The sequence below is a fragment of the Antechinus flavipes genome, chromosome 4 (assembly GCF_016432865.1).
Source record: "Antechinus flavipes isolate AdamAnt ecotype Samford, QLD, Australia chromosome 4, AdamAnt_v2, whole genome shotgun sequence".
Lineage (NCBI taxonomy): Eukaryota > Metazoa > Chordata > Mammalia > Dasyuromorphia > Dasyuridae > Antechinus > Antechinus flavipes.
Genome location: NC_067401.1, coordinates 97,466,325 through 97,479,173, shown reverse-complemented (window position 1 = coordinate 97,479,173; position 12,849 = coordinate 97,466,325). Strand labels below are relative to the sequence as shown.

General features: G+C 33.9%; 1 protein-coding gene across 2 annotated transcripts in view; it reads left to right on the top strand.

Annotated features, from left to right (window-relative positions):
• The window catches only part of SLC35F3 (solute carrier family 35 member F3), a 520,309-nt gene that overhangs the window by 373,808 nt on the left and 133,652 nt on the right, over window positions 1-12,849 (top strand). For both annotated transcript variants that reach the window (XM_051993588.1, XM_051993589.1), the window contains one exon: window positions 11,026-11,350. In XM_051993588.1, the coding sequence (XP_051849548.1) occupies window positions 11,026-11,350 (325 nt within the window). The remainder of the gene's footprint in view (window positions 1-11,025; window positions 11,351-12,849) is intronic.

Here is a 12,849-nt window from a genome sequence, read left to right as displayed (position 1 = left end):
AAAGGTCTTGATTGAAGCACATCTATTCCAAGAAGATTGACTGGGCATGCAACCCCTTAGCAACTTGTTGATTGCAGGAATGAAGCAGCTGCCAGAAATCTGCTCTCCATATAGGAAGTCCATGTAGACTTTCATCTCAATTCCCATTTTTGTAAATGCATCCCAAAATACTCAAACGCTTTTAGGTTTCGAAGAGCCCAGACTATGATTTGTAGGTCAAATCTTCAGGCTAATTCCAGCTTTGAAATTTAACTTGAAGATTGGGTACTCCACCACACACACACCTCTGTGTGCGTGTGTACGTGTGTATGTGTGTCTGTGTATGTGTTTTAGTTCCTATAACAGCAGGCAAAATTTAATGAATACCTACTATGTGAATAGCAAGCAGAGTTTTTTTTTTTTTAATTCCTTTAATTTAAAGCTAAAATTATTATTCAGTCTAGCCATCAAGATACAGTAATCAATTTTTTTCCCTCAAGATATGGTCCCCTGACTCTTTCAGCATAATTTAAAGTTTAATCCACATCCATTCAGTTTTTCATGGGCCAATAATCCATATCTTTCAGCACATGCTACACATAAAGTTGTCTTAATATTGATGAATGAAAGCATGCTATTTGAACATTTGAAAGTCGTTCAGGTATCCCTTGGGAGATTAAAAAAGAAAGAAAGAACAATACAAAAGTGGCTTTTTGCTGATTCAGTATATCCAGCAGATTTAACCAAGGCTTCTAGGATCAGAATTTTGAATTCTAATTCTAGCTTTAATCTTGGTTCACTGGGGAACCTCAGGCAAGCCTTAGTGGACTTCATGTAAAAGGAAGTCAAGTATCTTTCTCAGGCTTTGAAGAACTGTTCTGGCTGAGAGAGAACTCACCAGAGAACTTCATAAATAAGAAGTGCTTTTATCATGTAATATACTAATGTAATATCATGTAATGTGATAAAAACAGCTTCCCTTTTTCTTCCTAGCTCTACTTGAGACCTTATAGACTTGCTTTACAACAAAAGCAATTCTAATTTATGCAACTTTATTCAAGTCAGACTCCTAGAAAGAAATATAGAGCTCATCTAATCCTTTAACAATGAAGAAACTAAGGTTCAAAAGAATTAGATGAACAAAATCAGTGATATATCCAGTGTAGTAAATTCAACTATTGTCACCTTACTAAGCACCAAAATACATGTTTTCAAAGCAAACCATGACGTCTCATTTCTTTCTCATAGCCAAGATTCACTTTTGAAAACTCTTTTCCAAATTAAAAAAAGGAGTCAAATTCCATTCAAATCGAAATGCCACTTTTCATTCTCTTTCGCAATTGGAGTTTCAGACTAAAAGGTTTTTTTGGGGCCACATCCCAGATACATGGAAATCCTCCAACAGAAACCAGCCTCTGGAAACAAAAGAATCAGGGTATTGCCTCTTCTCCTTGATTCAGTCTTCTTAAAAGATACCCTTCTTACCCAATGTCAATATTCAGAGGTAGGGAGGCAAGAAGAGGTTATGGGGATTTCCTGAGTCTAGTGCACACATGTCTATTTTCTTCTCTGTTTTCTTGTACTCATAGCCAAGTTCCATGCCTATAATAAAATAATGCCTCATCTCTACCTTTTAATAAGTTACTAATCAATACACTTCACTGGCTCCCTATTGCCTTTAAGAACAAATACAACATGTTCTCTTTGGCATTCAAAACCCTCATAAACTATTTTCCTATATCTTTCCAGGATTTTTTGTACCTTACTCTAACATATGTACTCTTACATCCATTAACAGTAACCTCTTGGTTGTTTCCATCTTTCAGCTTGGGGCTTAGAGATTCTCTGGTTCTCATTCTCTGGCTATACTTCATGCCTAGAACACTTTCCTTCTCTAATATAAATACTGACTTCCCCACATTCAAGTTCCATTAAAAGTTCTATCTTCTGTAGGAAGCAATTCTCAATCCCTCTTAATTCCATACTTACTTTTTATTGATCATCTTCTTTTTAGTCTGTATATGGCTTGCTTTGTTTGTACATTGTCTCCCCCATTAGATCATAATCTCCTTGAGGACAAGGATTGTCTTTTGTCCTATTTTTGGATCTCCAGCACTAATACAGTGCATAATATATAGTAAGTGTTTAATAAATGTTTGTTGATTGATTAAAAATCTTAGCTTCCTTCAAGGCTCATCTGAAATGCCACAGTCTCTAAAAAGTCTTTCCTTTTCCTTCTCAAATTATGTTAGTTTTGCTTTTTTATTCACCTTTTTAATTTTGCTCTTCCCAATATAACATAAAGTGCTTGAAAACAAGTATCTTGTGTTCATTTTTTGAATCTTCATACTGAGAAGCAGCATAGTATACTAAATCAAGGATCAGCCTTAAATTGGGGAAGATCAGAGTCAAGTTCTACTTCTCATACAAACAAATGACCACTGGCAGGTCACTTAATATATTGATGTTCCCAAGAAACTCTCTAAAACTACAAGTAACAAGCAAGTTGTTTATCTGCTTTGGTGGAGGAAAGTTTCAATACTGGGAGATACCTATGATGTTGAAATCAGTTCTTCTTCCCCCCCCCCCCCAAACAAATAAAAAAAAAATTCAGTGCCTAGTGCAAAATAAATACTTAAATAGATTTTTGCTGAATCCACCTCCATTCCATGGGCATGAAATACCTCCTATGTCCCAGGCACCATTCTAGGTACTGGCAATGCCAACATGAAATGAAGCAGTCGAGGCCTTCATAAAGCTTACATTCTCATGGGGGAAACAACACATAAAAATATAAAAAAGTATAATATATATGCAAAGTAATTTCCAGAATACATGTCTAACATGAAGGATAATGTGTTAAAGATAGAACAAGAGGTCCAATGGGCACAATGTCAGGGAAGGAAATAGAGGAATAGGAACATTAGTCCAATGGGGTTGATTGGGATGCATATGAGGTATCTTAGAGTAAGAGTGTAGGAAGAAAATTATGACCTCATCAAACTATAGCTCAAAAATACAGAAATACTGAGGAATCAGGCTAGATTGTCAAGCTCTGCAACAGTAACAAAGAAAATATCAATCTATTTGGCAGTTCCTGACAGATGGGTGAAAATGGAGGAAGAGGGAAAAGAGTGGGGGGAAAAATGTCTCATTTCTAAATCTTTCTAATGGTCAAGCAGGAGAAGCTCTGGAACCACATTTATTATCGAAGTGATGAAAAATTTTTGAGATGATAGCTCACAGGTACTTCTGCATTGGGACTCATTCCACTTTTTTTTTTATTTTAAATATTTTATTTTTCACAATGATATATACAGATAATTTTTAACATTTACTTTTTTGGAATTTTGAGTTTCAAATTTTCTCCCTTCTCCACTCCCCTCTCCCTTTTCTGAGACAGTAAGCAATGATATGTTATACATCATATGTAATTATGCAAAACATATTTCCATATTAATCTATTTTAAAAGGAGACACAGGCCCAAAGGGGGAAAAACCACGAAAAAATAAAGAAAATAAAATAGTATACTTAAATCTGCCTTCCATTTATTCTTTCTCTGGATGTGAATTCTTTGAAATTATCTTGGATCACTGTATTTCTGAAAAGAGCTAAGTCATTCTTAGTTTATTATGCTACAATTTTTATGTTGCTATGTACAATGTTCTCCTAGTTCTGTTCACCTCACTATCAGTTCATGTAAGTCTTCAGATTTCCCTGAAATCATTCTGCCCATGATTTCTTAAAGCAATAGCCTCCCATCAATGTCATATACCACAACTTGTTTAGCCAATGTCCCCATTGTTGGACAACTTCAGTTTCTAATTCTTTGCCATTACAAAAAGAACTGCCATAGATTTATTTTTGTGAAAATAGATCCTTTCCCCCTTTTTTTTGAATGTCTTTGGAATACAGTCTTAGTAGTAGTATAGCTGGATCAAAGAGTATGCACATACAACTTTGAGCATAGTTCCAAAATGCTCTCCAGAGAGGTTGGATCAGTTTACAACTCCATCAACAATGCATTAGTGTCCCAATTTTCTCACATCCCTTCCAATATTTATCATTTTCTTTTCCTGCCACCTTAACCAATCTGATAAATATGAGGCCATGCCTCAGAATTGTTTTAATTTTATTTCCCTACTTAATAGCAGCTTAGAACATTTTATTCATATGACCATTTTTTTATTTTCTAATCTGAAAATTGCCTGTTCAGATTCTTTGACCACTTATCAATTGGGGAATGACTCATACATTTTACCAATTTCTCTACATATTTGAGAAATCAATCCTTTATTGGAGATGCTTGCTATGAAAATTATTTCCCACCTTTCTGCTTTCCTTCTCATCTTGGTTGCATCTTGGTTCTGTTTGTGCAAAAACTTTTTAATTTAATATAATCAGAATTATTCATCTTTACCTTCTCCATAGATCTGACAGGTATACTATTCTTTTCTAATTTGTTTATGGTATCAGCCTTTATATCTAAATCATGTGACCATTTTGACCTTATCTTGGTATATGGTATAAAATGTTGGTCTATCCCTAGTTTCTGTCATACTCTTTTTGAGTTTTGCCAGCATTTTTGTGAAATAGTTAGTTCTTATCCCCAAAACTAGGGTTTGGAGATTTATCCCTCCAATAGATTACTGCAGTCATTGTTTTCTGTGTCCTCTATATTCAATGTATTCCACTGATTCAACACTTTTTTTTTTTTTTTGGCTGAGGCAATTGGGGTTAAGTGACTTGCTAAAGTCACAAAGCTAGGAAGTGTTAAGTATTTAAAACCAGATTTGAACTCAGGTCTTCCTGACTTCAGGAATGGTAGTCTATCCACTGCACCACCTAACTGCCCCAACACTCTTATTTCTTCATCAATGGCAAAGAGTTTTGATATATGGTTTGATATCTCGGATGGCTAAGCCATCTTTTTCACATTTATTTTCATTAATTCCTTAAAAATTCTTGTTCTTTTGTCCTTCCAGATAAATTGTATTTATTATTTGTTTTAACTCCATTTTTATTTGTTCTCCAATATTATTTGTTCTAACTCTATGAAATAATTTTAATAGCTTAATTGTCATGTACTGAATAAATAAATGTATTTAATAGAATTGTTATTTGCCTACCTATGAGCAATTAATATTTTTCCAATTGTTTAGGTCTGACTTTATTTGTACAAAAAGTGTTTTGTAATTGCATTCATATAGTTCCTAAATTTGTTTTGGCATTTAAACTCCCAAGTATTTTATATTTTCTACATTTATTTTAAATGGAGTTTCTCTTTCCATCTCTTGCTGCTGGGCTTTGTTGGTAATATAGGTATAGAAATGTTGATTATACGAGTTTATTATGCATCCTGTATCTTTGCTAACATAGATTATTATTTCAAGTTACCTGTTCTCTGAGTATGCCATCATATCATCTACAAAGAGGGAGCTTTGTTTTCTCATTACCTGTTTTACTTCCTTCAATTTCTTTTTTTCCCCTAATTTATATAGCTATACTATATTTAAATTATATGTAATATATAAAATATATTATGTAATTTAGTATATAACAAAATATGAACTAATAATTTGTGATAAATTATTAGTTTATGTCATGTTCATATCTTAGATAATGAAATTAACACCCTGCTCTCAAGAAACTTATAATCTGGTGAGGAGAGGAGACATAATTTTGTAAAATCTGAGAGTTCATAAAATCTTGTAAAATCTTCAGAAAGACCTTACAAAATTATGTAGGACAGAGGTATCAAACATGCAACCATCTTGAGCTCTAATCACATTAAAATGTAATTGGGTAATAGTTAACAACGTAAATACAAATACAAATGTGCCATTTAGGGGCCCTCATTTTTATTTGAATTTGTTATCTCTGATCTATTCCATACTATACCTGAAACAGCAATCTCCTCCACAACATTCATAAAAAGTGGTCATCAACTTTTGCTTATAGACATCCAGAGATGTGGAATTCCACATATCTATCCCACTTTCAAATAATTGTAATTGTCAGGCTTTTTCCCCTGCCACCAAGGTCAAATTTGCTTCTCTGTAACCTCTACCTCTTATTCCTAGGTGAGTCTTATGCCGCCAAAAACATGAATTCCAGTTCCACTTCATATGACAATCCTTCAAAAACTTGCAAATGACTGTCTGGCAAATGTATCATTTCCCATTTCCCCTCCTTTTCCCTCCAACTCCCCCACTCCATTAAATGTTTCCTTCTCCCTCCTTTACCCCTCTTTCTTGAATTTTCAGTCTGCAGATTTTTCACTTGGCCCACCCATCCTTTTTTCCCTCTCCTGGATATATTCCAATTTGCCATGATCCTTCATAAAATATTGTCTCCAATACTAAATACAGTATCCAAAATGCAGCTTAAGAAAAGTTGGATATAGCAGGATCTAATCCTTCCCTCTTCCTGCACTTTCTTTTGTATTATTATTAAATCTTTTTATTTTCAAAATAGATGCATGGATAATTTTTCAATATTGACCCTTGCAAAACCTTGTGTTCCAAATTTCCCCCCCCCCACCCTCTCCTCTAGATGACAAGTAATCCAGTATATATTAAACATATTAAAAATATATGTTAAATCCTATATATATATATTCATATTTGTAAAATTATCTTGCAGCACAAGAAAAATCAGATCAAAAAGGAAACAAAAAGGAAAGAAAACATTTCAGGAAACCTAAGATCACATTAGGTTTTTTTTTTTTTTTTTCCCCTGCCATATCACAGCTAACCTTTAAACTTGAAATCTGCTAAATGGCTCTTTTCACATGGACTATTATCTAATATAAACTATTATCTAACCATGCATACCTTTTTTGTTGGTTAGGTTTGGTATTTCAAAGGGAAAAAAGGAAAAGAAAATCCTCATCCCATTTTAAGATAATTACAAAGTTAATTGAATTTTATGTGATATGCATAGATAAACACTCATAAGGAAGGAATAAGACTTATACCATCTCCTTCCCTGATTGCCTGTATCTAGGCAAGTGAATTCATTATAATTGAATTCCAGGCAACCAACTAGGCTCAGTTAACTCATCAGTTCTAACACCAAAGTATTAGAATCATGGGATCTGATACTCACATGGACAAAGGGAGCTAGAAACTTCACGCTAAGGTCAATGAACTTTGGGCACCTTCTTGAGTAGATAAGATAAAGTTGAATGTAGGATCTGATTATATTCCTTTGAAGTCAGGGACTTTATTCATAGATATTCATCTACATGAAAGACACTGATCAAGGACCTGTACCCTGTTCTCCATTATGTAATTGTAGTTAGTTATTTGAACCTAATTGTAGGATGATTAAATTTTGTGTCCTTAGAGTTGTCCATCATTGCAACTTGCTTAAATTTTTTTTTTTTTGATTCATGGAAACTTGTGTCCCAGAGGAAGAAACTGGAGGCCATCTAATCTACTCTGTATCTAAAACAAGAGTATTTCTGTGAGATATCCAATAAGTAGCCATTCATCCTTCATCTGTCCAGTGGTAATGGGGTGTGGGGGGGAACAGAAAAAAAAAGGAAAAGAAAAAAAAAGTTAGACAATAACAGCTATATATTTTTAAGAAATGTCAAGTTTTATGTGCAATCTTCTTTTTCTTTTCTACTGTTTAATGGAAAAGCTAGTGTTATTTCATAAATTAATTTTTTTAAAAACTGTAATGAGAAAGACTCCTCAACTTCCTACAGCAGCTCTTTCCATTTTAGATTTGGTCTAATTGTTAGGATTTATAATTTATAATATAGTTTGTATCTTCTATAATATATCATATATATACTTTTATGTGATTTATAATATCACATATAAATAATATAGTATTATATATTATATATAAATATCTGTAATATATTATTATAGAGTACTTAATATGTAGATCTGAGTTCAAATATCTTTAGCATCCTCTTTAATTTCTTTTTAACATCCACTTATTTGCATCTGGGGCTAACCTCTCTTCCATAAGTTGCTTGAAGATAACTATAGTCTTTCTAATTGACCCAAAAGTCATGCTCTCCAGGATAAGCATCCTTTCTTCCTTTTCTTTCTTTTGACTGTTCCTCCTATGAAATTATCTTCATTCTCTTTACTATTAAGGTTATCCTCCTGTGGACACAGTCCAGCTTGTTATTATCGTTCCAAAGATGTGTTATCCACAAATGAACACAATTCCTATTTTCACATCCAGAATTTGGGTCACTGCTTCCAGCTTCCTGTCATCTATAAATCTGATAATAAGTACTTAGGACTGGAGTTAAGTTCTATCCCTGGAGAATGGTTGGGGTGGGCTGTATTTGCTTGTTTTCCTTTGACTCTTTTCATGAGAATCTAATCTACTTACTTATTATTATTTTAAAAGGATAGAGTGTTCATTTTAGCTATGAATTTCTTTACAGTTAGCATTTGTGTGTTTTTAATATTTCTTTTGGTAAAATGACTAGAAAAATGCCCACTAGAGAATAACTTCTATAAGCTAAACATTTTAATAACAGCAAATTAAATTATTTAATGCCCACTGTCTTCATTTAGATGCCTCCACAGAATCAATCACTTTTGTTGTTATAAATTTATTAGATCATAATAGAAATTGTCCATACATTTTACTTCTAAAAATATAAGGCAGCTAAACCAAGAAACACACTTACTCTAGCCGTAGATTTTTTTCAAGTTCAGCAAAAATGCATTCTTATTCATGTTTGTACCATAAAATAGTCTTTTATTTATACATTGATTTTTGCTCCCTCCAATTATGGCTCATATATAGATTTTTAACAACAAAACTGGCATCATAAAAATGCCCATTTATCCCTATGTAAAACAATATAGCAAAGGGTGTTTTTACCCAACTAAATCACCATACTTTTATTTATATATGCTGAGAGAAGTGGAGACTGGATAATCCAAAGTATAGGTAATCTATAAACAAATTATGCAGTATTTTGAGTTTATACCTGAAAGTAGCTCTGCCTTAGAATCTGGTCTTTTGTTCCAAGGCAATGAACAAATCCCATACAGTGAAGGTATGACTTAAGAGGACCTAAAATGCAATTTGTTGTTTTTTTAATCCACTCCAAACACCAACCTGAATTGTTCAAAATACTGCTCTATATCAGCCCTTCCCTAAGGCTGATTAAATAGGTAGACTTGGAAGAATATTTAAGCTACAAGCAAAGAAATCGATAAACCCTCAACAGCAATAATAATAAAAAGTCTTTGAGTAATGCAAGTAATCCAGAAAACAGGATTTGCAAAACTGAATTTTGATACTATGTTTTTCACTTAATGCTTTACTAGAAGTAGAAGGTTGTATTTGTATGAATATAACTACTGCCAATATAACTATTACCAATTCCATACAAAGAAATCAGATACATATGGAACTTTTTTTAGTTATTTTCCAGCAGTTCCAGGACAATGCTTAGGTGGCGAACCTGGGACAGTTGTAAAGATGATAAATGAATTTTTAAAAAATTGCCATGAATAAAGCAATAATGCTATTTAAATCTTCAGCATGAATGAAAAGTAGTAATAGAGAAATTGTTCAATTTTCACCTTCCTGTAACCTGATTGAATAGCACGTGAATCAATGCCAAATTTTGAGAGCCAGATTGGTACCATGGATTAATGTTTATCTTCTTTCCTAGAGACAAGAACCCCTTTAAACAAAAGTTCTTAATTCAAGTGTTTCATGAATAGATTTCAGAGAGATTTTGAACTTGAATGGGAGGGAAACTGCATCTTTATTTCAAAATAATAGATTTTATTCTAATTGTACGTATTTCATTTGGGATACCTAAATAACACAGGGGACAGAGTGTCAGATCTAGAGTCAGGAAGATTCATCTCCCTGAGTTTAAGTCTGAGCTCAGACACTTATTTTTTTAATAACTTTTTATTGATAGAACCCAGGCCAGGGTAATTTTTTACAGCATTATCCCTTGCATTCACTTCTGTTCCGATTTTTCCCCTCCCTCCCTCTACCCTCTCCCCCAGATGGCAAGCAGTCCTTTACATGTTGAATAGGTTACAGTATATCCTAGATACAATATATGTGTGCAGAACCAAACAGTTTTCTTGTTGCACAAGGAGAATTGAATTCAGAAGGCATAAATAACCCGGGAAGAAAAACAAAAATGCAAGCAGTTTATATTCATTTCCCAGTGTTCTTTCTTTGGGTGTAGCTGCTTCTGTCCATCTTTGATCAATTAAAACTCTCTTTATTGAAGAGATCCACTTCCATCAGAATACATCCTTAAACAGTATCGTTGTTGAGGTATATAATGATCTCCGCTCAGACACTTATTAACGATATAACTTTGGGAAAGTCCCTAACCCTGTTTGTCTCAGTTTTCTTATTTGTAAAATGAACTGGAAGAGTGGCAAACCATTCTAGCATCTTAGCCAAGAAAACTCCAATCGGGTTTACAAAGTCAGATAACTGAAAACAACTGAACAAGAGCAAAATATATTATTTATCAATTCAAAAACATTATTCTTTAAAAAAAAGAATCCATAGTCTTCCTCAGATTACCAAAGGGATCCATGATCCAAAAAAGGTTAGAAACTTTTGCTCTAAAAACAAACTGATTAGGTTTATAATACTGTGTTTTTAAAGAAGAAATACAATGAAGGGAACTTCTGGGGGGTCTGTTTGTATAGGAGACTTGTTAGATCAGTTGAAAAGTGTGATTTTTTGCTAATTAGGTATATTTAGGCAAAATGTGGATCTTTATTGCAGCTTCCTTAAATAACATATATGAAGATACATGGATCAATAATTGATAGTTAATGTGTGTGTGTTCTGAATACAAGGGAACATGACATTGGTCAAGCATTTCTGTTCTCATAGCATCCATCACCAGCACCCTTTTGCAAATGAATTCTAGCTTATAGGCACTTGCTCAACCCCCAGCCTATTCCATTCCCAACTTTATGGAGATAGAAAGTCTTGAGAGAAGAGTGACCCAGGTGCTATCCACAGATCCCTATTAACCTTCACTTCATTTTTTCACCTCTCTCCAGGGGATGAGCGCCCTCGGGACTCTCCAGCCCCAACAGAGACTCAAATGCCAGCTGGAGTGGAGACTGGAGGGAGAGCCAGCCATTGCTGTTGGAAATGCTCTAGAGAGCAGCTCAAGAAGTTTTTCTGGGGTGTGGCAGTGGTTTTGTGCATCTGTTCTTCATGGGCAGGTTCCACACAACTCGCTAAGCTGACCTTCAAGAAATTTGATGCCCCTTTTACCCTGACATGGTTTGCCACCAACTGGAACTTTTTATTCTTTCCTTTATACTACATCGGGCATGTTTGCAAATCTGCAGAGAAACAGTCTTTAAAACAAAGATACAGGTAAGAAGGACTTCATGATCTAACCCTTTTCACGATCTTGCGCTTTTAGGGGACTGAATAAGAACTGGTACTCATCTTTAAGAGCTGATGATGGGAGAACTATTTTCTCCTTGGTGTTACATCTGAATTTGCTGCTTACTCTCTGTAAGAGGGAAAGGTTTGGGTTCATTAATGGTAAATAATAAAAATGAAAATTATGCTAATGATGATAATATTTATATATAGTCTAAGGTTTGCAAAGGGCTTATTATATCCTAGCTCACTTGATCTTCTCACAAGGATTGCATCAGAAGCTAGCTGACTATTAAAAATAGTAAAAACTATCACTTATATAGCCCATTAAGATTTGCAAAGTGATATATAGCAAAATATATTGACACATAAATATTTACAATCTGATTTGATCTTCACAAAGACATTGTGAATTGGCACTATCATTATCCCCACCTTGAAAAGGTTAAGATAGATTATGTGCTTTGTCCAAGATCACAGTTATAAATATATAAAAATACAATATTTATAATATATTACATATAATATATACAGTTATGTAATATAATTTATAATAATGAATAAATACAATAAATATAAGTAGCTTATTTTGACTCCAGTCAGGATTCAAACTTAGGACTTTATTACCCTGAGTACAGAGTTGGTTTTTTTCAGAATACCTGCTCTGGAGACAGAGGACCTGGATTCAAATTCTATCTTTGATACTTACAACTTCTGTGGTCCTGGGCAAATCATGTAAATTCACTGTGCCTTAGTTTCCCTCTTAGTAAATTGGGGGAGGAAAGGCAGATTGAATGGCCTGTGAGGCTTCCTGTGGTACTATAGCTATAATCCTGTGAAGTCATAGGAACATAACTTCAAAATTCCCTTGTAAGACAAATTTGCCATAATTTGACCTTTATCCAAGTTCTCTTGGACATTCTCCAATACCTTTTTTGGGATGGATCACGGAGAGGCAAGAAAAGAGCATCACACTGGTTTGAAATGGTGGAATGAAAAGAACCTAGGCTGTGGAGAATCAGAATTATCATCTTCCCATAAGACATTCTTGCTCTCCTTTGCTTCAAGCTCTGAAATCAGCCTCAAAGGTTCTTCCACACTTCATCTTGGCTGAATCCCACAAAGAACCCAGGAAAGGTGAAAAAAAAATGTCATGGTTGGATCATTGTTGGCCTTTGGTGTCTGGGGCTATATACACACTATGGCAGTAATGTTTTCTTTCCATAAAGTTTTCATGAGATTTTCTTGAAAATGGAAATGGAATTATTTTTTCTCTCCAAATCATATTATATTTAATTGTTCTGGTGCTGTGAAAACTAAACAGCTTCTAAACTTCTTTGATGTTTTCTCCTTTTGATTTCATTGAAACAGTTTATCAAAAGCATATAATCTAAAGAAACCAGACATCAGAGACCAGAAGCACTTCTTCCCCTCCATATAAAAACTGAATCAAAGATTCGATTTGAGTAAAAAGTACAAAACAAAAT